Source organism: Maniola hyperantus, chromosome 9 (genome assembly GCF_902806685.2).
Source record: "Maniola hyperantus chromosome 9, iAphHyp1.2, whole genome shotgun sequence".
NCBI classification, from domain to species: Eukaryota; Metazoa; Arthropoda; class Insecta; order Lepidoptera; family Nymphalidae; genus Maniola; species Maniola hyperantus.
The window spans coordinates 15,368,036-15,395,487 of NC_048544.1; the positions used below are offsets into that span (position 1 = coordinate 15,368,036).

Sequence of the window (27,452 nt, forward strand, 5' to 3'; positions counted from 1 at the left end):
TATATAAAAGGAAAAGGTGACTGACTGATTGACTGACTGACTGATCTATCAACGCACAGCTTAAACTACTGGGCGGATCGGGCTGAAATTTGGCATGTAGATAGCTATTATGACGTAGGCATCCGCTAAGAAAGTATGTTTTTAAATTTAACCTCTAAGGGGGTGAAATAGGAGTTTGAAATTTAAGAAATAAGCTAGTTTTATAAAAGCTGAAAGTTTCTCTGCGTATTGTCCCCATCTCAGGGAGGAACGTTTGTTGGGATGTTTGTTTGAATCATGGTGGCTTTTCAAAAAAGGGTAAAATACCCTATTCTCAGCTGGGGGTCGTCCAGCAGCAGCACGTAGGATTCCGTAGTCACAACTTAGCCATGATAGTTTTCCTTTAAAATTGATTACATATACTACTGCTGTGAATTTTTGCACGTTCCTATATAGGTAGGTACTACCATTTGGCTGAAATTAGCACTTTAAAACATCATATTTAACAAACGGATCTAGAAATTGAAAAATGCGATGTTCCCACACCCACAGTAGGTATTTTTAAAAGACCTATTCAACGATATCCCACACTATGGGGTAGACGAGAAAAAAAAATCATCCCCACTTTACATGTTTATATTTCACCACTTTGTCGGCGTGATTAATATTTATTTTATTTATACCCATGCTAAATTACAGATTTCTAGCACTAATAGTCTCTGAGATTAACCGAGGACGGACATAGCGAAACTATAAGGGTTCCTTGTTTACAACGGAACCCTAAAAACTGCCATACCCCTTCCAAGTTAGCTCGCATTCATCTGAGACTGCATCATCACTTACAGATTACAGTCAAGGGCTAAATTGTATCTGAATAAAAAAATTATCGATTCTCAAAATAGTAATATACTTGCATCCGTAGTTAAAACATAATATGACATCAACTTGTGAGACAACAAGAACTAGTTTGCAAAGCACCTCCATTCTGCAATATGCGCGCGAAAAATAAATATATATTCTATGGTTGGTCGCGCGCGGTCTCAGTTCATGACATACATCGCACGCGCATTCTCTTTTCAAAAATCCAACATCCGTTCGGGAACTCGGCGAAAAAGTTTTCAGCTGTGCCAAGTGAAAAAAAATGTTTTTAATATTTTTACTCACCGCTTTTACGATAGCGGCAGCGGAGTATGAATTGCGTAAGTTTTTATATTATTATGTTATGTTATGAGGTGAAGGTAATTGTTTTGTAACTACGGGCATTAAATCTTAAAATCTTTAAGTGCACTTGTTTTTGAACTTTTCTTTTTTTAATAAACTTAAGTAAGTAAGTATAAAGAATTTTTGTTGGAATGAATTATTGTTACTTACGTTAAATCTCAAAAATGTAAGTGGGGTTTTGTTTGAATGAGTTAAGTATTGTTACTTAACAGCACACGAGTGATTTTTTTCTTGCTTATTCTTTTATCATGAGGAATCACAGTTTGTCTAAAAAAAATTTTACCTAGGCACAACATTCATCTATAGTAGACGGAAAACCTGACTGACTGACTGACTGATCTATATTAACGCACAGAACAAACCACTGGACAAATCAGGCCGAAATTTGGCATGCAGATTATGACGCAGGCATCCGCTAAGAAAAGATTTTTGAAAATACAGTCCCTAAGTGGGTAAAATAGTGGTTTGTAATTTATGTATTCCACGCGGATGAAGTCGCGAGCATACGCTAGTATAAGCAAAGGTATCTAATGGACGCGGCGCACTTGGCCAGCGTGGTAGTCTATAGCCCTTATCACTCTAAGAGGAGACCTGTGCTCTGTAGTGAGCCGGCGATGTGTTGCTTATGATGATAAGTAAATAATTTGTATAACAATAAATAGAGGCAATTTTGGTAAGAAAAGGTTATAAAACGAAAATACTTCTACTTTATTATACCTACCTATCTAAAACCTATTAAGTAATAGTATATAACAGACACTAGTTACCTAGGAAATAGTTAAACGCTAGGATCGCGTAACCAGCTAAGTTACTTGTTATAAAGTAGGTATCTAACAACACATTTTATGCAATGCGCGTCGGTACATTGGTTAAACGTAGTATTCCGGATGTTCCTACTAAACCACTTATCTATTCAATAAAATCTATACAATAATATTATACTTATAACACTGTTTACAAGTAACTTATAGTATAATTATTTCTGACGTGTGTAAGTGATCTGTGTGTGTAAGCTATATAATAAGCAGTACGTAAATGATTATTACGATTTTATTATGACTTCGTTATGCCCGCGACTTAGTCTGCGTGGACTACACAAATTTTGAAACCCTGTTTTACCTCCTTAGGGGAAAATCCTTTCTTAGCGAATGTCTACGACATAATAGCTATCTACATGCCAAATGCCAGCCCAATCCGTCCAGTAGTTTGAGCTGTTCGTTTTGACTGTCAGTCAGTCAGTCGGTCAACTTTTTGTTTTATATATTTAAATAAATAGATATAGGGTCTACTTTGAACCACAGTCAAAATATTTTTATAAACCATAAATCTATGTTTATAACAATACTAAAATAAATAAGTAGGTATTCGATTTTATGGAAAACTAGATGATGCCCGCGAATTCATCCACGTGGATTTTGGTTTTTAAAACTCCCGTGGGAACACTTTAATTTTCCGGGATAAAAAGTAGTTAATGTCCTTTCCCGGGATGTAAGCTAACTTTATACAAAATTTCATCAAAACCGGTTATACTGTTGAGCAGTGAAACTGAAAACTGATTGAGGAGTCACTCTCCACCTCCAGGTTTTTAACTATGTCAAATATCCATGCCAAAAATCACACCGATCCGCTGCTCCGATGCGACCTGATTGAAGAACAAACCTACGAACAAATAAAGCCTTACCAGGCTAGCAATAAATCGTTAAATAATATAGGTATTTATTTTGATTAAATGTAATTAAATCGTTATTTATTTGCTTAAAATTTACAACTAGATGATGCCCGCGACTTCGTCCTGTTGGATTTAGGTTTTAAAAACCCCGTGGGAACTCCTTGATTTTCCGGGATAAAAGTAGCCTATGTCCTTCCCCGGGAAGCAAGCTATTTCTGCACCAAATTTCATCAAAATCGGTTGAACGGATGGGCCGTGAAAGAAAAGCTAGCAGACAAACAGACAGACAGATTATTATCGTTTTTGTCACATAATATTATTTCCGCTAAACTTTTTCTCATACAAAAGACTTCAACGCGTTCGTGCCTAATATTATTAATTTATCATTTCGAAGTTTACTGAATAAAGTGAATTGAAATATTGTTTGAGATTTTTGTAAAAATACGAAAAATTAACAACTGGGGTGGCCCCAATTTCTACGCATTATGTGAAACTAGCTGATGCCTGCGAGTTCGTCCGCGTGGAATTTGGATTTTTAAACATCCCATGGGAACTCTTTGATTTTCCGGGATAAAAAGCCTTTAGCCTATGTCACTCTTCAGGTATTTATCTATACCCATGCAAAAAATCACGTCAATCCGTTGCACCGTTGCGACGTGATTGAAGGACAAACCAATAAACCAACAAAAAAACACACTTTCGCATTTATAATAAGGGTACCTACTGATAATAAGGTAAATGATTGTTTTACTGAAATAAATATTTTTGATTATTTTTTTGAGTATGATCTCAGAAATACTCGTTCTACGTTGTTACTTGTTAGGTGCCGATTATATGTTAAGATTTATATGGTTAGAGACTGATTAAGTGATTACGATCATGTGCAAATACTTTTAGCTAATAGGTAGGTACCGTATTAAGTATGTACCATAATTATATTAAAATCAAGTACCTACATATTATGTAAATAATAATACAACATGTTTTATAATAAGTATATACATGCAAATATTAGGTCATCCCATTAACTTGGCAAACATAAATCAAAAGAGCTCAATAGAGAAGGAAAACAATATGTATTTTCAAGCTAAAAGCAAATAAATTGAGGAAAATTAGCATTATATATATCTGTACAAACCTTAGCTCTTTACCTATTGACTTAAATTATAACGGGCTATTTATATACCGCTATGTCTATAAAAAAATGGCGATAGCCTAGTGGTTAAGAGTAAGACCTCGGCTTCTTAACCGGGTGGTCCAGGGTTTGCTCTCGGGCACGCATCTCTAACGTTTCGGAGTCATGTGCGTTTAAAACAATATCACTTGCTTTATTTAAAAAAAATCTGAGGTTTACCTCAGAAATTTTCTTAAATAAAGCAAGTGATATTGTTTTTTTTTAGAAAAGAATAATACGTCGAGAAATAAAATCGCATTCGGTAACAAGATCACGTATTGTGTTTAGGTGCAGTCAACTCAAAATCAAACCCAGAACTTTTTATACATTCACAGCATTGCGTCAAAAGAGTTGTCATAAGAATAAGAATGAAGACGACAGACGTTCCATTTCACGGAAACCAAGCGAATCTAAAGTCACCCACATTTACTCTTCCGTATTGTAAATAGGAACGTGTTTGTTATTCTTGTTTACTTTAATGCTCTATTAAAGGCACTATCTCTGCATTTATATTATGTCTATTTTAAAATGTAATGCAAATGTATAAACTTCAGCTATAACGCCTTTTGCATACAAAACACAACCTACTTTGAATACTAACTTACACTTTTTACAATCATCATCATCATCAACTGATAGACGTCCACTGCTGGACATAGGTCTCTTGTAAGGACTTCCACACGCCACGGTCTTGCACCGCCTGAGTCCAGCGGCTCCCTCGGCTTATTTTCACCTATTTACAAAATCGAGGGCTATCACAAAGCAGTTAAGCAACTTATTCCCAAGCTTTACATTGTAATAGTATTTTTCAATAAGTTTATCTTTTATGAAAACTTTGAACTTGTTGAGAGACATCTTCAATATGTCTTCTGAAAGCTATAAAAACGTATAGAATTACGAACAAATGAACTTCACTTAGCTTAGCTTTCTTATTTCAATAGAATTTACCTACATTCCTTACCGGTGGTAGACGTAGTATAAGAGGTTACATGTTTGATTTGATTTGATTTGAAAATTAGGGTATCACTGCTACCAGTTCAATGGTTTTGAATTTGTTTGATAGCACGTTTAGGCTATATCGAGCAGGCTCGTCCTTGCAGGCCGCCAGGCTGAATGTAAATGTGGGCATTGTCGATTGTTTGAATGCTATTGTCGTGCCTTAACTGCCCGACCTTCAGAGGTTGTTGATTTAGGCCTGTCTGGTTAAGGTTAAGCTTTTTTCTAGGCCATCATCATCATCGTCATGATCAACCCATCGCTGACTTACAGAGCACGAGTCTCCTCTCAGGGTGATAAAGGTTTCTGGCCATAGTCTACCACGCTGGCCATGTGCGGATTGGCAGACTTCACACACTTTTGAGGACATTATGGAGAACTCTCAGGCATGCAGGTTTCTTCACGATGTTTTCCTTCACCGTTAAAGCAAGTGATATTTAATTAATTGCGCGATTCTGACTCGCATTTGGCCGGTTTTTAATGTATAAAATAACTAGGTATCCGTCTAAATATAGCTTTTAGTCTTCAAAAGTAGAAGGGTCTAGAAAAACCCGATTTAAAAAAGGTGAATGTAGGTATATTCTAGAGAAATGGCTTCCATATGACGATGTTATGTGTAAATACAACTAGACAGCTGATTTGCAACAACACCGGTTTTGACCTTCACACATACGTTCCAAGTATGGAGCAATACCACATTTGCTCACGTAACTTGCACCTTAAAATAACAGGCATAAGGATAACTTTTATTTGGCATTCTCATTGCAACCGGCCGGTGAAAATTGCGACATTTCTTTAAACAGCCATCCGAATTAAAGGCTATCCGTTAGGAAAGGCTGTAGTATAACCCCAGAATTTTCTCTGATGATGAGTAATCATAATACCTAGTATATTTAGAGCCTCAATAGCTCAACGGTCGAGGAGCGGACTGAATTCCGAAAGGTCGGCGGTTCAAACCCCACCCGTTACACTACTGTCGTACCTACTCCTAGCACAAGCTTTACGCTTAGTTGGAGGGGAAAGGGGGCTATTAGTCCTGATTAGCATGGCTAATATTCTTTAAAAAAATATGGCTGAAACTAATAATAATGTATCTAGATCGATAGTTGGGCCGATTCTCTTGTACACAATCACTAAACTAAACTAAATTAACAGGTCTAAATCTAGTGCTATCCTTTTCCGCAAGCAACATTATGAAAGGGTTAGCAATAGATTTATACGTGCCCCTTTAGATTAGTTTAGAGATTGTGTACAACAGAATCAGCCACAGTAGTTCATTACTTATAGCGACGACGCTATTGTAAAGAAAAAACGACTTTAATAAGTAATAACCAAAAACACTAAAAATTAAAAAAAAAAAAAAATTATAAAAGGAAAAGGTGACTGACTGACTGATCTATCAACGCACAGCTCAAACTACTGGACGGATCGGGCTGAAATTTGGCATGCAGATAGCTATATATGACGTAGACATCCGCTAAGAAAGGGTTTTTGAAAATTCAACCCCTATGGGGGTAAAGTCAGGGTTTGAAATTTGTGTAGTCCACGCAGACGAAAACCGACTCCAAAATTATTATTATTATAGAAGTCTTGTATAATTAAGAAAGTACATAAAGCTGGTCATATGCGGAATGGCTGACTTCACACACTTTTGAGAACATTATGGAGAACACAGTTTTCCTCACGATGTTTTGCTTCACCGTTAAAGTAAATAGGTACCTACCTACTTTAATATTATACTTAAACGATTGATTCAATACAAGATGTACCTACCTGGGTACTTATTGTAATGTTTAAGTAAATAGCTGTCTTATGTTTAACACAATAGGCGTGAATTTCAAATGCCTCCACCCTCCAGCGTAGTGCAGAGTGCAATATCCCATTATACAATTCACTTTCGATGTTACGTCACACTATCTCTGAGGAGATGTTAGGCTAGGTCGTGACTCGTGAAAATGCACTAGAGTCCGAGGCCCGAGTCGTGAAGGTAGCTTAGGTGCTGATAAACTTGTGCATTCACTTGTAAGGAGCATTCTTGCGAATGCTCATTCACACAAAAATACGAGAACATTTTAGCGAGCATTTTATCGAGCGTTCTGGCGAGCATTCTAGCGAGTACACGCGACCGTCAAGTCTGACATTTTCATGAAGAATAGACGAGCATTCGCTAGAATGCTCTAAATGTTCGTAGCAATATTTGGCTCTATGCTTGGCTCGGCTCGTTGTTCAGTTCGACAAAAATAAAAACGGCGAATGCTCGATGTTCTGTTACAAGTGAATGCTCAAGTTTATCAGCACCTTTATGGTACGGTTCCACTCTCGGGATTCGGACAAATATGATAGTTCATCAATCATTCATTCATTCGGCATTCGGCTAACCCACAGGCCACACTATTCGGAACTGGCTGACAAGGTCCCTTTTGTGTAAAGCCAGAAGAAGAAAAACAAAAGGTCACCTTTTCGCGATCCATCCGATTAATTGATTTTGAAAAAAGGTACAGGGATAATATTCACCCGGTGACGGATATAAGATCATTTACATTGATGAAAATTGGTAATTCAGGCTTTCGTTTAAGAATAAAAAATACTTATTTCACGATTTTTGAAAATTGTACTGCCAAAGGGGATGAAAGTTTGTATGAAAGCCCGTCATTTTTCAAGTTATTTCCATGAAAATACGTAGTAGAAAAATACGTAGGTACCTATTTCAGGATTTTTGAAAATTCTACCTTCACGCCGATTTTCTAAATTCCACCCGAGCGAAGCCGGGGCGGGTGAGATAGTTAAACATAATTTGTCCCATAATCATTTTCAAATGAAGTCAATGACATTCATACCATTGTTTTTCATTATGGGCTAGTCACTAGCCCATAATAAAGTCACTAGCCGCTAGTGATTATTATAATGCTATGGTGTTATATACAGCAGTTATATAGTGATTAGTGCTAGTTTCTGAAGGATTATGGTGCGAACGTGGGAAATGAGTCTAGTCGGTAATTATGATGAGGTAAAGGTCAAGTCGAGTAGGTAAATTATTAAGCATAATTTATTCACATAGTAAGAGCTCAGGTACTTCGTTCAGAGTAATTTAGATTTTTTTTGAATCTCGAGAAATTACTTTAATTATTTTAATAGATTTTACTATATTCTTTTCTATAAAAATTATCAAAAATCCTTTCTTAGCGGATGCTTACGTCATAATAGCTATCTGCATGCCAAATTTCAGCCTGATCCGTCCAGTAGTTTGAGCTGTGCTTTGATAGATCAGTCAGTCAGTCACCTGTTCCTTTTATATATTTAGAAAGTAAAGTCATGTGCCATAGTATACGTATTCGAGCCTCAATAGCTCAACGGGTAAAGGAGTGGACTGAAAACCGAAAGGTCGACGGTTCAAACCCCGCCCGTTGCACTATTGTCGTACCTACTCCTAGCACAAGCCTGACGCTTAGTTGGAGAGGAAAGGGGAATATTAGTCATTTAACATGGCTAGTATTCTTTAAAAAAAATAGTAATTTATAACAACAGACATGAACAATAACCCTCGTGAAAGGCGTCTGCATTTCGTTCCTCAAACCTTGAACTGGATCTGAGCGGAGATCTGACATTTCGTCCGTATATCACGTGTAGAACATGTTTGATTTGCATCACCGCGTATTTTCGACATGCAATAGTTTGTTGAGAAAGTATACGTCACTTTAAGGCAGTCCAGTAATCGGTCTAGTTACAAATACTTGTGAACTTTGACCGTTGAAATAATCATTGATACGAGTAGGTAGGAATAAAGCCCGGTTCACATTATTATAGTCGTTCGTCGACATTTTTTTTTTGCAAAATGATCATCATCTTTATAACAATCAACCTATTGCCGTACGGGCCCACTACTGAGAATGGAAGGGGTTTAGATACCTATACCTTTTTTTTCGAGCCGGGGACTGACAACTGCAGATCCCGCGCACGTCGCCCGCGTCCCATCCTCCGCTACGTCCACTGTGCCCTCTGCTAGTCACAGGGACACACGGAGAACCTTCCCCCCCCCCCCTGCCAGGTTAAGCCATAGCCACTTGTTATTTCGATTTTGTAGAGCGTTGTCTCTGTCACTCATACCTATATGACGTTTTGTCGGTCTCGACGACCGAGACAGTGCTCTACAAATCTGCTATCTAAAGCTAAAGGTCGATTTACATTACTTTCATATTTAATTTGTTGTTGTTTAATTTGTTGAAATTCTTCTGAACCTCCAAAAACACGTAGGTATAAACACGTGCGCAAACCGGCCGGCACAAAATATTTGCGTGCTGTTTCAAAAAGTTTGCGTCAACGAAATCTTCCGTGGTAGGTGCGGTGTTGCCCAACAGTGCGGCCTTGGCTGGCGCCTGCAACGTATGAAATATGGATTGCACTGGTCCGTGATGAAAGCCTCTTGTTATTTTCCATTGCTTTCTGCTGATACGAACGGAGGTAGGTTTCTGCCACGGACCGCTAAGGTTGAGCCTGGCTTACGTACCTACATGTCTGCCATTTTCTTTTTTAGGATTCCGTACTTCAATAGGAAAAACGGAACCCTTACAGGATCACTTTGTTGTCTGTCTGTCTGTCGGTCTGTCAAGAAACCTACAGGGTACTTCCCGTGGACCTAGAATCATGAAATTTGGCAGGTAGGTAGATCTTATAGCTGACATTTGGGGAAAAATCTGAAAACCTTGAATTTGTGGTTACATCACACAAAAAATTAAATTGCATGAACTAATAATTAGTATTTTCAATTTTCTAAGTAAGATAACTATAACAAGTGGGGTATCATATGAAAGGTCTTTACCTGTGCATAAAACAGATTTTTTTTAAGCATCATAGTTTTTGAATTATCGTGCAAAATGTGGAAAAAATACGACTGTATTACGGAACCCTCCTCGCGCGAGCCTGACTCGCACTTGGCCGGTTTTTTTTTAACTTGGTCACTAAGAACAAAATGAAAATTATTTTTTGCTTCTACTTAACTACTTAAGAGCATGTACACTACGAAATTGGTTAAAGAAAATTTACTCAAACAAGTTCGTCGACGATTAAAACACTCTTATTAGAATCTGTGAGTAAAATATATATTTCCTTTGATTTCAGCGAGCGATTTTCTGCGGTGTGAACAGAGAGACACCAAAATCAATGACTGTCTCAAAAAAGCCGTCCCCGATGCTCTGCGGAGAATGAAAGACGGTAAGTTGAAAAATTATTGCATTCACGAGTGCTCTTCATGGTTGCTTCAAGTCGAGTGTGAGAGCTCTCCTCAATAATAACCTCTCAACGATATGCAATAGATTAAAGGGATATTAGGGACGTGCCAAGAAAATTGCGGTTTCGAGTGTTATCACCACATCATTAAATACCTCCCTCCTTTATGTCTTTTCCGGGTTCTTGGACTCTGGAGCATCTTTCATCAAAAATAAGTCTTTGACCTTTTCCTTATTGTTTTATTTCCGATTAAAACAATGCCTCGTATTGTAGTAATTAGGTATGTGACTCCAATTTTTTATTACTTTATTATAAACTAGGATAAAAATAATGACGTAAACTGAAAAAACTAATTAAATCGATCAAATAACAAAAAAAGTTATAAGCATTTATATATTTCTGATTAGACAGAGAGCGATATAGCATTTTGACGTCACACCTTACTAATGCCGTAGTAGCTTCGTGCGGTTTCATACTAATTTTCGTTTTGCGAGAAAGGAATAGAAGACCCTCCCACTCCAAAATTAAAACGCCTGTAACTTTGTAAATCTTTGTTGGATTTTAATATTTTTTTCAACGTACGTCATTATTTTTATCCTAGTTTATTATAAAGTAATAAAAGTTGTAAAAATATTATCAAATTCAAAAGTAGGAAAATACCCAATTCAGTTGATTATGTTGTAAGAATCAAAACAATAGAGTCTTGGACTGTAGTAGGTACCTAAGTAATAAAATGAAGTGATTTTTTTGTAATGTTATGGGGCTGGAATTAATTATTATTAAAGAGAATAAATAATTTGTAAAAAACATGATTTTTATTCATTTTTAAAATAATTAATTATTAACGTCACGCTGTACGGAAAGTGGTTATTGACATCATATGGCGTAAACGACAACTATATTTTAACTTAAAAAATATTTTCCCGCAGAAATTATTTTATTTATTTTATTTTATTTTATTTATTAGGAACACACACAATACATTAATTTAACACAAATTACGACACTTATAGACAAACACAGGCTGATAAATGTATCTATAAAATGTGTACACAGCATTTGCAAAATATCTAGACAAATAAAAAGAACTCAACTAACTACTTAACTAAACAATTAATAATTAAGTTACTTAGGAGATGCAAGTTAAGTTAATTAATTATGTTAAAAAAAAAATTTAAAATGTCGTTTACGGATTTAAATAAATACAATCATGATTTTTAAAAATTATTCTCTGTGAATACTGAATTCTAGCCCCATAAACTACCTCTATACAAAAAAATCACTTCATTTTATTATCTCACAACATAATCAATAATATCCCTTACGAGGAATTGTTTTAATGGGAAGTAAAACAATAAGTAAAAGGTCACACTTATCTTTGATGAAGGATCAGAGTCCAAGAACCCGGAAAAGACATAAAAGGAGGTAGGTATTTAATGATGTGGTGATAACACTCGAAACCGCAATTTACTTGGCACGTCGTCCATCTTTTGTTGACGAATATTTGTTTAATTGTACTAAAGGCGGAAATCCGAAAGGGCATATGAAAGGTCACCTCTGTGCATTCTAAAACAGATTTTTATTTATTTTTATGCATCATAGTTTTTGAATTATCGTGCAAAATGTCGAAAAAGTACGACTGCAGTACGGAACCCTCGTTGCGCGAGCCTGACTCGCACTTGGCCGGGTTTTAATGTACAAACACGGTTAGGTATTGAAGCCGGTTTTTATTTCTTTTGTAATAATAATCTATATATCTATATATATAAAAGGAAAAGGTGACTGACTGACTGACTGACTGACTGACTGACTGATCTATCAACGCACAGCTCAAACTACTGGACGGATCGGGCTGAAATTTGGCATGCAGATAGCTATTATGACGTAGGCATCCGCTAAGAAAGGATTTTTGAAAATTCAACTCCTAAGGGGGTGAAATAGGGGTTTGAAATTTTGTAGTCCACGCGGACGAAGTCGCGAGCATAAGCTAGTTGTTTTATAATTCTGATTGGCTATGTATTAAAATATGCTATGCCTGGTTAAAATATTACACTGATCGCGAGCAATTTACTCTTATCCGTTGAGGAGATCCATTATCTATCTTCGAAGATGTTCATCAAATCCCACCAAATTTATATGGGAATATAAATATAATATTATATGATAATATGAGTAACTTAATATGTATATGAATAGGCATCTTCTAGGCAAGCGCGCTCCATCTTAGGCTGCATCATCACTTGCCCCCAGGTCTGATTGCAGCCAAGCGCTAGTCTATAAATTAAAAAAAAAAAGTGTCGTATTTCACACCCGGTCGATATGTATGTTCGCGATGTATGAAAGAGCGTGGATGAAAGAGCCGTCGCCCTTGACAGCGAGATGTCTTTCACCAGTGTCGACATTCTACCGACCAATGAACTATTGTAGTCTAAGAGACGACAGCAACATTTCTTATGTGACGAGTGAGGGAAAAGTTGTATTTATTGGCACCGATTCCGTTGTCTTTCTCTAAACTAAATTTTGAGTATCTGCATCCTTTTCTTGTTAACAATGCTAAAAAGGGACATGAACTTTACATTTAAAGACACTTAATTTTAGTGCACGCTACAAATTTAAACAGTAGGCTCGCGACTGTGCGCTAAAAGCACGGGTTTTACCATCTAAAAATTAAATTTAAAACTGTTAAACTGCGTCTGTCCTTTTCATATTACATTAGTAAGAAGAGGATGCGAATACTCTAAAATTAGGTTGTGCTCAAAATCAGTACCATTGTAAGTCTATGCTTGTCTCAACTCAAGCACGAGTTCCAAACGCAGAGGCGTTCTCAGAGGAGAAAAAAGCCACAATATTCTCATCATTTCTTTTTATTATAACGACTTTACTCGGATAACTGACTGACCTACCATCCCCCGGCTTCTGGGTGGGACTTGTGTGTAAAGACTGTGTGTTAATAGGTCGGACACGCAGCACAAGTCTTTTTACATGTATAGATAGATAAATAAGTCTGACTTTATTCAGTCCTTCATTCAGAGCCATTATATATATTATCAACTAGCTTATGCTCGCGACTTCGTCCGCTTGGACTACACAAATTTCAACCCCCTATTTTACCCCTTAGGGGTAGAATTTTCAAATATCCTTTCTTAGCGGATGTCTACGTCATAATAGCTATCTACATGCCAAATTTCAGCCCGAACCGTCCAGTAGTTTGATGCTGATTTGAGCTGTGCGTTGATGGATCAGTTAGTCAGTCAGCTTTTCCTTTTATTTATAAGTGCCATGCATGTCACACCGAAAAAATGTATTAATTATTTAATAACTGTTGGTGTGCCGAAATATAATAAATAAAACAAAATATATACATTATAGATGACGTTATTCTGACAAAAATATGAACTTGCCTATCGGTGTACTAGTTTGAGCGGCCAGCTCTCAGCCTATAAATAATATATGTATTACGATATATCGCCTTTCTTTGTAGGAAGTTTTCGCATTAGCACGGCAGGTATTAGCACACAACAGTTTTATGTGTTTTTAAGTAGATGTTGCATCAATTTTTCTGTAATAAACATTAATGTTTCTGCATTGCATTGCATATTAAATTGACTCTATGAGACAAATAGGGTATTGGACCGTAGTAATAAAATGATGTGATGTTTTGTACAGCGATAGTTTAAGGGGCTAGAATTAATTGCTAAAGAAAATCTAAATATACCTATAAAAGGAAAAGGTGACTGACTGATCGCATAATGCACAGCTGAATCTACTTAGGCATCCGCTAAGAAGGGATTTTTGAATTGATTTTTTGGTTTGTTGGTTTGTTGGTTTATTGGCTGTTGGTTTGTCCTTTAATCACGTCGCAACGGTGCAACGGATTGACGTGATTTTTTGCATGGGTATAGATAAATACCTGGAGAGTGACATAGGCGAGTGACATTTTATCCCGGAAAATCAAAGAGTCCCTACGGGATTTTTAAAAACCTAGTAGTTAAATGTTTAAAATGGTTGTTACATACAGACAGACAGACTGCAAGAAACCATAACGGTGGATCGGATCCAGATTCAATCCCGCGGCGGCCGGATCGGTGGCCTTAAGAGTTTCTTGTTTTGCTACGGATCCCTAATACAGTTTCGGGCCAAGTTCGGTGTCTACGATCGTGTGACCTCTGGGCTTGGCACATTACTAGTATTTACACGAACCGATTCCCGATGCATGGTCAGTGGTCACTGGTCACTCTACAGCCGATTTGCATACTTTGCACGAAATGAGGAGTTGAGGACGCCACCACTTCATCCCATTTTATTACTAGATAATATATATGTAACAGTAGGTACAGTACGCGACCAAAAGTGAGGAACATCGGCCTTTAGAATGACATTTCAGGTTTGTAGAGCGTTGTCTCTGTCACTCATACCCATATGCCGTTTTGTCGGTTTCAAAGACCGAGACGGTGCTCTACAAATCTGCTATCTCCTTCTAAAGATCGATGTTCATTACTTTTGGCCCCGTACTGTATTAAGACGAACTCTTGGCTGGCGCAGTAGAAAGCACTATGGGCTCATAATATATACATTACTAGCTTATGCTCGCAACTTCGTTCGCGTGGACTCCACGAATTTCAAACTCCTATTTCACCCCCTTAGGGGTTGAATTTTCTAAAAACCTTTTCGCGAAGTCGCGAGTATAAGCTAGTTAGTGATAAAAACCAGGACCGACGGCCTAACGTGCTCTCCGAGGCGCGGAAACGAGAAGGCCCAATTTTGACCTCCAAAGTCGGTCACCCATCAAGTTACCGACTTGAGTCAACGTTGCTTTACAATTGCAATCGATTGATATGGATTGTCACAACTCCATACGTCCCTCCCTTTTGTCCGGTTTGCAGGTATCCCCTTGCTATCAGTGCCGCCCCTGGAGCCGCTCCTGGTGTCGGGTATGAACATCGAGTCGGGCGCGGGGCCCGTCGTCATCACGCAGATCTACAAGGCCATCAAGATACACGGCCTCACCGACTCTATACTTACCACTTATAAGTAAGATTTTTTTTTAAAGCCAAGTTAATAGCTAATATTCCCCTTTCCCCTCCAATTAAGCGTAAAGCTTGTGCTAGGAGTAGGTACGACAATAGTGCAACGGGCGGGGTTTGAACCAGCGACCTTACGGTTTTCAGTCCGCTCCTTTAACCGTTGAGCTATCGAGGCTTGAATTTAGCCTATTTTTAGATTCAGATTCAGATTCAGATTTATTTATTTGCTTTCATGTACATTTACATTTATTGATGGTGGGTGCTTAAAGCTAAAAGCTAAATACATGGGACCCTGTCAGGGTATTGCAAATACAATTTTAGGTACAATAAAATGGTAAATATTAAAGATTCAATAAGAATAGGATTAAAATTATTAAAATTATCATTACTAGATATTAAATATTATTCATTTGCATGCTTATATATTATTATGTTATGAGAATGTTGACTAGAATTTATTATAAAGCAAGATAAGTACAAAATAAAAATAAGGTCAAAGTATAGTAGTATTAAATAATTGCTGTCATGGTCTGATTAAGTCTCTGTCAATAGAATAAAATATTTAAAAATAGTTACTGTAAGAATTTAATTTAGTTATTACTTGTGTAGACACTTTAGCTGCATCCCACATTCAGGCGACCTCCTCTATGGCGGGTGCAGCGGCCATCAGCGCCGAACACGAACAGGCCAAGAGGCGCAAATATGAAAACCTCGATGGGAGCTTCGTATTCGTGCCTTTTGGTGTGGAGACCTTGGGGCCGTGGGGCCCGGGGGCTCGAGCTCTTTTTGAAGAAATTGCGAAAAGAGTTATCGAGTCAACCGGGGACCCGAGAGCTGGCAGCTACCTTGGTCAAAGAATTAGTTTGGCCATCCAAAGGGGTAATGCTGCCAGCATCTTGGGTACAATGCCTCGCTGCGGTGGTCTCGATGAGGTTTTAGATTTAATTTAATTTATTTTAGTTTTAATTTAATGTTGTTTTTTTTAGATTTAAGTTTATTAATAGTTTATTTAATAAATTTGAGATTAATTTAGAAAAAAAAAAGAAAAAAAAAATTTAGTTATGGTTATTGTATATTTATGTACTTACCTACTATTATTTTTGTAAAGCGAACACATTTAGAACACTTTACCTAGGTAAGTAGGTAGGTATCTAACTTCTTTCGGCCCGCACTTTCGACATCGTCAATTAATCGGAAAGACCTATAATCCGTAACTATTCCGTATTCTAGCGCTAACAATACAACTTTTAGCCACGTTCACTGCAAAATGAACTTAATAATATAAGTAAGTACCTACCTACCTAGATACCTACACTGGGAAAGGTAGGCAAAATGACAGTCCCAACTACCACCGAGCATACGGAATTAAAGACAAGCTGTTGTGTGTTAAATGCATTTAGTAATTAGTTCCGAGTACGCTCACATCACAGAGTACATTGAATATCCCCTATCAGTTATCACATGACGCTCACTGATGCGCCTTGGGATTTATCAGCGCCAAAATGGAGAAAATGCGCGAGAAGTTGCTTCAAAAACAGTACCTATCTGTATAATTAACAGAGGTCAGTGGCCACGTTGGACTCGCTGTCATGGCGTGGTGTCTTTATAGACAAAACTAAACATCAAGTCAGTAATGAACTGATATTCCAGGGCTGACCTGAAGCACTTCAGGCTGCGAACAGACTCCATCACGCCCAAGATGGAGTTCATTGCTGACTACGTGATGAAGGGCAGGATCCTCGTGCTGCCCATACACGGAAAGGGGATCGCTAACATTACTATGGGTATGTCTCATAATAATAGGTACAGTGCGACAAGGCTATCTTGGCGCGTGGTGAAAACTACTGGAACTAACGTTGCCGTCAAGTGTCCGCTTTGTGCTTGTTTGAATATTCTAAGCCTTTGTTCTCCAACAACGCCCCCCTGTCAATGTCATTCAAGTGCCAAGAAAGCCTTATCGCACTGTAAATAATCCTTATAATCCATTATAATTTTACAAAGTATAATCTCTTACAAAATATTATGCGGATGCGGTGTTTACTAACGCCATCTAGCGGCGAGTAGAACGTGAAATAACTTCACTAAATCGGGACAGTACAGTAGATTCTTTTTACTTTCTTCTTTAGTCTTAAAACTAAAATCAATCTAAAACACTAATCAGGTACTTATTTATAGTTTTATAATTTTTACACGGCTCTGGAATTGGATGTACTACTAGCTATACCTATACTTACCGACTACCGTTTCTCATATCATGTTTGTGACGATTGCAATCACCTCTGATTGGCCGGCCTGTTGGCTAAAATCCATTTAGCCAATCACAATAACACAGATTGTAGTTATGATTGATGCGGCTTTTTCGTAATCAACCAGCTGACATGTTGACGAATATGAAAGATCTTACAATATACCTAATAATATGTAAAATCTTCTGCGTAATGAGAACTTTCTCATAACTTTTGATACACTTACAGCAAATCTAGTAGTAAAGCACGATCTGATCGGCGAGCCGGTGGTCAAGGACGGAGAGACCTACATGCACATCAAAGACTACCGCGTCAAGTTCATCCCGGGGAAGGTGTATCTCCACTTCTCCAACCTGTTCAACGGCGACAAGAGGCTGGGTGACCAGATGAACATGTGAGTAGAATACAGGGTTTCACCAGAACGCTTGCAGAAACGAAGACAGGTGATGATTACCTACTGATATGATAACACTAAAAAATCTAAAAAAATCTAAAAAAATCCTACATTTTGAAAAAGTTCACGATTGCAAATAAAACATCTGACTGACGCTAGAAGTCAACGACAGTTGCGTAAGTAGGCCATTCGGAGTCGCCAGGTCGTAGGTGGGGCATTGACCCGTGTGCTAGTTGACTAGCGCGCACTCCAGTGCTTCCAGTTATATATCAATACAATTAATGTAGTTTGATTCCCATCTAACCGCTCAAATTAATTGAATTTTGGTAGAGACGAAACAAATATCTGTCGACGGTAGAGAGTTACGTGGGTTCAAACAAATCACAGATACAAAATATGCCTTCAAAAAACGGAGTTTATTTAAATGAGAACCAAACCTCGTTTGTATGGAACGCGCTAATTGCGGGTTCCATACAAACTAGGGTTACCATACTAAATTGGTGTTTTTTTTGTGAGTCTTCTCAGTCTACGGTCAACAGAAGATTTTAAATAGATTATTGAAATGTTTCTGCACTAGAGGATGCCTGCGACTTCATGCCTATTTAGGTTTTAAAATCCCTTAGGAACTCTTAGATTTTCTGGGTTGAAAAGTATATAAGTGAAAATCATTGGCATGCAGATAGCTATTATGACATCCGCTAAGAAAGGATTTTTCAAAATTCAACCCCTATAAAGGGAGTAAAATAGCTGTAAAATTTGTGTAGTCCCCGGTGACGAAGTCGCGGACATAAGCTAGTTAATATGTGTAGAGGTACTTAATTAATATTTTTTGATTTCAGTTTCCTCAACGAAAACGCCGACCTCGTCTTCAATGAATTGAAAGAATCCTACGAGAAGAGCCTCAGTTCCGTGTTCCAAGACGTCACAAATAAGATATTCGACAAAGTGCCAATGAAAAAGATCTTCCCCGAAGAATAACTCAACTGTGATCCCAAATATTAAGTTTAAGATTAAAGTTTAAATGGTGGAAATTAGTTACCTAGAGAAAGAGACTACAATAAAATAATTACTGGGTTTAAAATGCAGTAATAACTGTATTTATTGAAGCTGCTTTAATTAATTATTAATGTACATAAAATAAGATTTTAAAATAAAAAATTAAAATAAAATGTGTTTCATTTACTTTACATAATTTATTTATTACAATAAATTAAAGCCGACAATTTTTTTTTTATTGTAATAATAAAAAAAATGAAGCCGACTATAATCTAGTGATGAGCAGTTAAAGCTTTGATTTAACGCCATCTAGTAATCAGTAGCTGAACTTTTTCAAACATTGTCATCTAGCGACGAGTAGTTAAAGTTTTTAAGTCAGCGCCATCTATGACTTAACAGTTAAATTTCATAACCGGAGTTGTCAAGATTCAACATTCAAGTTGTAAGAAATATTTTGGTCTTTAGAACGTCTTGCCTGTGGTTTTTTAGGGTCTCTCTCATTTAATTCAATATCGGGTACTTCTTCAGCACCTCGAACAAGTCTTGCATTCTTCAAACAAATAGATTTACAGAAAGCTTCGTTTATGATAACCACTGTAAACAAAACAAGTCCTGATTAAAAATACGACTGCCCTGTCAAAAGACAAACTAAAAAGCATGGATGTGGGAAATAATAATTCTAGGTAGGTAGGTACTTAGTAAAATTATGGCTAATTCCATTGTACACAATTTCTAAACTAAACTAAAATGTCACGCCTAAATCTATTGCTATCCCTTTCATAATGTTGCTTGCGGAAAAGGATGGCACTAGATTTAGACCTGTTAATTTAGTTTAGTTTAGAGATTGTGTGCCGATTCTCTTGTACATTCGCTAAATTTTTAATTTTTTCAAAAAAATTATGGCTACTAGGTTTTCGGGATGATAATAAGGATACTCACTCATAGTATTATTTAATCACAATGCAACGGCATGTAGCGGAATAGCTTAAAACAATCACGTTGCCAACAAGCGTGTGCAACTTTGTGTTGACGTAGTTTCAAACTATTCCGCGAGATGTCACTGTACCGTATGCTTCTATAATTAAACGCCGCTACGAAGATTGTTTTCCGAAACATGACTACAGCTGGATCAGCCGAGTTTTGTTAAGACCTTACTTCATAGGATCATTTCTATAGTAAGCTCTTAACGAGACACACACATTGCGTGAGCCCGTTACAGGTCACGATGACGAGACGTGGCGCGGCGACCTGAGCGTGAGGCGGACGATGGTGGAAACCGTCAGTCCTCGATGATCGTTCACTCCTCTCCCTAGGAGAGGGGCGTGGGTCGTTGTCGCTTTCTGAGTGGCTTTTTGAACCCCTTTTAAAACTAATAAATACGCTACAGTAAAACTGTGCACACCTAAATTACCATATTTTATTGTAATTTGTAACGATTTATCATTTATGAAACAATTACATTCACTAACCCTCTATTATAAATGCGAAAATCTGTGTATATTGGTTTGTCCTACAATCACGTCGCAACGAATCGACGTAATTTTTTGCATGGTATGTATAATCGAAGACCCTGGAGAGACACCTATAGGGTACTTTTTATGCCGGAAAAATGAAGAGCTCCCACGGGATTTTCAAAAACAATCCACGCGGTTGAAGTCGCGAGCATCAGCTAGTATTATAATAAAATAAGACTTACATCACATGTTATACAAAAGTTATTTATCCCGGCGCTTCCTCCACTTGAGCATTAAAGCCAACATGCCTCAAGCGGAAGAAGCGCCGGAAAAAACTATCATGTGTGGTACTAAGTCAATAAACTGTCTCATATGTGGTACAACCCTATAAAAGGTTCCAGCTCAGCATAATGCTGTGTGCCTATGTGATGCTGTATGTTTTAAGGTGGATAAACGGAGAGAAAATAACTCACACAGCCCGAGTAGTAGCAAATACAGGATCAGACCCAAGTATATACCATCCCACTCCATATTTCAAATCTGTAGATTGAGTTTCTGTTAGTTAGCTAACTACTTATAGTAAAAACGTGTGGCCAGGGATGATATACGGCCATGGTCGCTAACTATTAGGCCTCATAAACAGCTCATAAAGAGCGGGCGATGGAGAGAGCTGTGCTCGGAGTTTCTCTACGTTTGAAGATCACGAAATAGCGGGTTGCGAAACTGAAGTGGTAGGGCACATAGTTCGAAAAGTCGATAGGGGTACCAAGGTGCTGAAATGGCGTCCCCGGAAAGCACTGCGTTGGCAGATCGCCCACGCACGTATCTACGAAACCATGGCATATGAAGTTTCTAAGCCTACAAGAGCCCTATAACCAGCAGTGGACCTCTATCGGTTGATGACAATGACATAGCACGTAGTAGGTACCTACTAATCCCGTGGGAACTCTTTGATTTTCCGGGATAAAAAGTATGTATAAGCCTATATCAAGGCCCCGGGATGCAAGCTATATCTGTACCAAATTTCGTTAAAATCGATTGAACGGATGGGCCGTGAAAGGCTAGACAGACAGACAGACGCACTTTCGCATTTATAATATTAGCATGGATGGCATAAACCTACCTTTTATCTAGCACGAGATCCTAGAGTACCCAGCAGCTCTGAACATCTCTCTAATGGACAGGAACGCCGCGAAACAGATCAGGAGAAAGAATATAGACTCCCAGAAGTAAGCCACTATCAACTTCACGGCCATCTTCTAGAACTTCCCAGAAGTTTACTGTTTCACTGATTTGGAAGATTCATTGTTGGTTAAAGAAGAATTACGTTAACATCGATATAAATGATACTTATTTAGAGTAATATAAATAAGTCTAGATCATTTCTGTTTTGATCACAGGTTTTGATGCTGTCAAGTGTCAACATTCTTCTTATTTTGACAGCCTTAATATGTTAACAGGTTCTGTTTTGCCGATCTCTAGATTTTTTTTAATTTATAGACTCTCGCTTGGCTGCAATCAGACCGGTGGCAAGTGATGATGCAGCCTAAGATGGAGCGCGCTTGCCTAGAAGATGCCTATTCACTCCTGTCTTGAAGGTACCCTTGGGCGTCCCCCCGACTGCCATCTTGACCTGTCGCGTACGCTGCGCTATCCAGTGCGAGGTCGCTATATTCTAGCACCTTGGGATTCTAACGTCTATCGGTTTTTCGAACCATGTGCCCCACCATTAGCCACTTCAGCTGCGCAACTCATTGAGCCATGTCATTTACTTACTATGATTCTTCTACAGATGTCCTCATTTTTGATTTGATCACTTGTTCCGAGGTCGCTATGGAAAACATCCTTAGGAAACTTGCATGGAGTTACCCATAATGTTCTCAAAGGTGTCTGAAGTCTGCCACTCACTCCGTTCTTGGCCAGGGTGATGGACTCTTCAGAGTATTAGCCTGAACTCTTCTCATTACGAGAGATTTCTATTATTTTATAAATAAACTAGCTTATGCTCGCAACTTCGTCCGCGTGGATTACACAAATTCCAAACCCCTATGTAGAAAGGGTTTTTGAAAATTCAACCCCTAAGGGGGTGACCCTTTACGGGTTGAATTTTCAAAAATCCTTTCTTAGCGGATGCCTACGTCATAATAGCTATTTGCATGCCAAATTTCGGCCAGAGCCGTCCAGTAGTTTGAGCTGTGCGTTGATAGATCAGTCAGTCAGTCAGTCACCTTTTCCTTTTATTTAGATGTTGGAAATAAAAACAACAATTTGTATCCATTAATGTCTTAATGCTTTTATTCAGTGAATTAACAAATTTCTATGGCATAGTCACTGGTAACGTACGTAGAAGAAACTTAAACTAACTTAAATAAACTTAGCCTCTAAAGTTGCTAAACTTCTGCCGTTCTGTCATAACATTACCATAGTAAAGTTAAACAATACAAAATCTTCGTAAAAAAACCTACAAAATAACTTAAAAGTATAATTTATTAATAAATATGACGATCGGTAATATTATGACAGTGCGGCATAAGCCTGTAATTATTTCATGACAATTTCATGATATTTCGGCAATCTATTAGTGTTTTTAATCAGAAGTCAAGAATATCATTTCAATTATTACGTGTTTTCATATTTTATGTTGTTGCTTACAAAGCAAATTTAAATAAATACCTACCTACTTGCTGAAAAACTGAACCTAGAAAAATATCAAAAATATTCATTATCACCAAAATAATAGAAAGTAATTTTTTTTTTTCATTAAACTTCTGAACTAAAACACTAATAGTAATAAAAAGGTGTCAAGATTACTAAACATTTACTCCGAATCTCTAACAAAAAACTATACAAAACGTACCTATATTAATCATTGATATTTGATACGAATTGGAGCTAAGTATTTAGGCAAATAAAGAATTTCCTTAAAATAAGTATACTGGGCAGAGCATTATAAAGTGCAGGTTTCTAAAGAATTAAGAAAATATTTGTGAATTGAGAATCTATTTTTAAGTCAATTAAAATTGACAAAGCAGGTAAAATAGGTAAATTACTGTCCTGTGATTTATGACAGAAAATCTTATTAAGTATTACCACTGATTCCTACTTGTCATATAAATATTACCGATGATTAAACAGTAATTTAATAAATACACTTTTGAGCAAAAATCTCTTCTTACAATGCGTTAGATTCCCTTTCACAACCTTAAATATTATAAAAATCTTCGACATTTCAAATTAAATTTTTTCCTCAAAAGTGTACTTAGTCTATTATTAATATTATTATCAAAGTTACAAAAATATTAATTCTGTTACAATAATTATTATCATTTGATTAATTTGTGTACACAAAATTCTTTAATCGTAAATTCTAATTTACTACATCATAAAACAATTATATTTTTTTTACATCCATCCATTTAAGTCGAAACGAACATTAATTTAATTTGACATTAAATTATTCATTTACAATGTATGAAACGACTTTTTGGACGTGGACGGCCATTGCAAAATGGTAATTAATCTCCAAAAAAAATTAGAAAAATTATTATTATTGCTATTCTTACTCGTATTTACGTATACCGATTGAGGCATAAAGTGGTCTACATTTTTTTTAACAAATTTTAAGACTTGTTTTAATCATACCTACCGACTAAGTCCAATTTTTTTAATATTACTTAGTTATATACTTATCTAAGTAAATTTTTAACGTGCAGTTATAAGCTCTTACCCTTAATATCCTAATTTTAGAAAAATGAGATTTCTAAAAAATATATAATTGCCAAATCTCCCGGCGCTATTCGCTTTAAAATGCTTGAAAATGCCGATTTTTTAATAAAAAAATGAAAGCCGGTTATTGTTAGAAATATAACTTAATTTTATATTAAATTTTATTATAACTTGTCATAATGTAAGTATAGTCTTGCTATAAAACTTCTAAACATATATTATTTAAACATATTAAATTTGAAATATATTTAACTAATATATGTTTCAATATAATTATATTATGATCATAGACAAACTTAACTTATTTTTTATTTTTTCATTTCTATGTTTCGCAAATTATAAAATAATTATAATCTAACTAAACAACCAACTTATATTAGCACCATCTTGCTTTTATCTTATCCGTCTTGTCATTCCCTCTTTATCGTTTTTTCATATAATTTTCCTTACATAAAATATCAAATAGATTAGAATCTACGAATCATTTCTAAATTAGTGAAAATCTACTCTAAATAGAATAACAGTTATTGAAATCTAATCTATAGAGTAATTTCTATCGTAATTCGAATGTTTTTGATGTTTTTTTCTTATTATAGAAATTAAACATCTAAATAATTTTGCAAAGATATGACAGAGATATTTTCTTTTAAAAATATTGTATTCAATAGAGCTCTCATACATATAATATGTAAAAAAAACTGCCCTAAAGAAATAAATTACCGGAGTTTAACGCTGCTTCTGTAAGCAGAACGCACAGATTTTTTCACTTTCCTAAAAAAATCCGTATTCACTAAATCACTCGCGAGTCAATCACCTTTGATTCGAATCATAATCGGACCAGTCTTTTTCGTCTGATCTCCATCAGGTCATTGAAATTGGGACGTAGAAGTGGACCGCCTGCATCCTATAGCCACAGGAGCCGGTATCCTCGAAGGACCAGTCCTAGGATCTTTCCTAGGAGCGGCCAACTGCCTAGTACTCGTCGATCTCTCCAATTTGCCATCAGACATCACCCAGGCAGACGTGAAATCTGCATAATCAGAATCTTTTGAACTAGTTCTTGATATAGAATCCTCTCCTTTCGAATATGATCTGATGATCTCCTTCATCTTTTCAAGGACTGTTGCGTCATCTTTTGCAGATTCTGCAGATCTTAAAATTTGTTCTAAAAGTGGGCTTAGTTGTTTTTGATGGGTTGGGGATCTTAGGGTAGCACTGCTAGCTCTGAGGGGAGAATTTCTTTGGAAAGCATTATTTTGGGTGGTTTTTGCTTTCGTTTTGGGTGATTTGTTTGGGGCTTCAAAGGTGTCCGCTCCGATTGTCGGTCTTGCTTTTGTTTTGGCTTGGTTTGGGGCGGATCTACCTCCCCAGGTGTTGCGAGATGTTGGGGGTAGTTTGGGCGCTAATTTTGGGGAGGTTTGGTTTGGGGTGTGTTTGGGGCTGGGGGTGTTCGCTCGGCTGGGCGTTCTATTTCTGACTGGGGAGTGTGGTATTCTTGAGACTTGTCTACTCCTTATGGTTTTAACGGGGGATTGCGTGGCAGCTCTGACTGGTCGGAGACTCTTGCTCGGGGAGTCGTTGTTCTCGTGGCTGACGATGCACTCCGGGCTGGCGCGGTTAGACTTGTCGTCTGCGCTGTTCTTCCTGCTACCGTAGAAGGTGTCGGAGAAGTCTGTCTTGCGCAGGCCGGTGTTGAGGCTGACGTAGTCGTCGACACGGTCGCTTTTATCTATGTGACAGCCGTCGTCCTGGTCGAGACGCTCTGAAACGAACAATTTCGAATATTTACAAAAATATGTAAGTAGCAGATATTATATATTTTTTTGTTCCTTACAAGCCCTTGGCTGCGATCTCACCTGGTGGTAAGTGATGATGCAGTCTAAGATGGAAGCGGGCTAACTTGAAAGGGGTATGGCAGTTTTATTAAACCCATACCCGCTTGTTTGAGTTATGACTGCTTGGTGAAATCAATAGGAAGCAAGAAGTATGTTTTAGAGATGATTTATGCCAGCACGTGGCGGGCGCCGTCCGTACGTTGTACGGAGGCACGGATTCGTGTGTTTTCGCGTGTATTTTCGTGTCATATTGAAATATTCGTCGACGTGATGTTTTGCATCCATACGTCGTCCGTGCGTCGTACGTGGCACGGCTCGCACCCGCCACAATTTTTAATTTAATTTAATTTAATTCTTTATTTAATAAGGCAACAAAGACCCATATTTTGTTAGTACACATATAATGCTTAAAAAACTATGTTAGTATCTTTTGTTAGTATAATGCTTAAAAACTATGTTAGTATAAACATTTTATTATTATTCTATTTTTACAACAGCTATCATAATAGGGCGCAAACAATTAGACTTTGGGATCACTTTCAAGCCCTCGTCCGGTCAATACTCTGCGTATTTACCGGACGAGAACTTGAATGAAATGCTGGAGAATTGGCGTATCCAGCTTTCCCGCCATCATATTCAGGATACTGTTGGAGCTCGAACGCAGCCTTGCCAGGATGGATGACGTCCTTTTCCTTATTATACAATATGCTGGTGCAAATCATCCCTTATTCAACATAACCGCTACCAAGTACTGACGCAACACGTCTTATGTAAATAACACTGGCTATGCATTCAAAACAAAAACAAACTAAAGAATTACGATAATATGCATGATATAAAAGGCGAGCGCCGTTACATCAACTTAATTCATATATCCATACAAAGATTATAAATATGAGAATAATCGATGTTATGTCGATATGCTAATATCACGAGATCGGCCTGGTATAGCCTTATATGTTAGTTTAGTATGAGGTGGTGTCGTGTGCAAAGTGTTGGGAAGCTGCGTACATAAATTCTATACAAGTTACTAATGCACAATTATTGAGATGATGATTCACATACAATAAGCCGGTACATAATAAGATTAATGTTCTTGTTGAATAAATTAAATAGACGGCAAGTATTGCACATTGATTACTACATATAAAAAACTAGCTGATGCCCACGACTGCATACGCGTGGATTAAGGTTTTTAAAAATCCTGTGGGAACTCTTAAATTTTCCGGGATAAAAAGTAGCCTATGTCCTTCCCCGGGTTGCAAGCTACCTCTGTACCACATTTCGTCAAAATCGGTGAAACGGTTGAGCCATGAAAAGCTAGCAGACAGACAGGCAGACAGACACACTTTCGCATTTATAATATTAGTATGGATAAAGATTTTTCTATTTTATTTAACTTGATTAGACAAGATTAGGTACATATTGCAACTGCAATCTTTTAAATTAGATTAAGAGGAGTCTCTCCGTCACTTACTCCATACAATCGTAGTTTTATTCTCATTTGAATATTAA

The 27,452-nt window shown here is 37.2% G+C and overlaps 2 protein-coding genes and 1 non-coding gene across 4 annotated transcripts in view; 2 read left to right on the plus strand and 1 right to left on the minus strand.

Annotated features, from left to right (window-relative positions):
• Positions 1-1,000: 1,000 nt before the first annotated feature.
• On the plus strand, positions 1,001-19,095 carry LOC117985090 (protein takeout-like). Its single transcript, XM_034971770.2, has 6 exons — positions 1,001-1,178; positions 10,155-10,247; positions 15,146-15,293; positions 16,937-17,070; positions 17,761-17,926; positions 18,766-19,095. The coding sequence occupies exons 1-6, from the start codon at positions 1,121-1,123 to the stop codon at positions 18,902-18,904; spliced, it is 738 nt and encodes a 245-aa protein (XP_034827661.1). The 5' UTR covers positions 1,001-1,120; the 3' UTR covers positions 18,905-19,095.
• A 972-nt stretch (positions 19,096-20,067) lies between these two features.
• On the plus strand, positions 20,068-20,271 carry LOC117985658 (small nucleolar RNA U3). Its single transcript, XR_004674023.1, has one exon. It is a non-coding gene; the product is annotated as a small nucleolar RNA U3 (small nucleolar RNA).
• A 2,372-nt stretch (positions 20,272-22,643) lies between these two features.
• The window catches only part of pigs (pickled eggs), a 192,374-nt gene continuing 187,565 nt past the window's right edge, over positions 22,644-27,452 (minus strand). For both annotated transcript variants that reach the window (XM_069500891.1, XM_034971630.2), the window contains exon 5: positions 22,644-25,864. In XM_069500891.1, the coding sequence (XP_069356992.1) occupies positions 24,969-25,864 (896 nt within the window). In that variant the 3' untranslated portion in view covers positions 22,644-24,968. The remainder of the gene's footprint in view (positions 25,865-27,452) is intronic.

What these genes read in the sequence shown, in the direction of transcription:
- LOC117985090 (XM_034971770.2), top strand. Translation starts at nt 1,121, where the DNA reads ATGTTTTTAATATTTTTACTCACCGCTTTTACGATAGCGGCAGCGGAG. An exon ending in TCTATACTTACCACTTATAA is followed by an intron (nt 15,294 to 16,936) that starts GTAAGATTTTTT and finishes CTGATATTCCAG; the next exon opens with GGCTGACCTGAAGCACTTCA. An exon ending in CTGGGTGACCAGATGAACAT is followed by an intron (nt 17,927 to 18,765) that starts GTGAGTAGAATA and finishes TTTTGATTTCAG; the next exon opens with TTTCCTCAACGAAAACGCCG.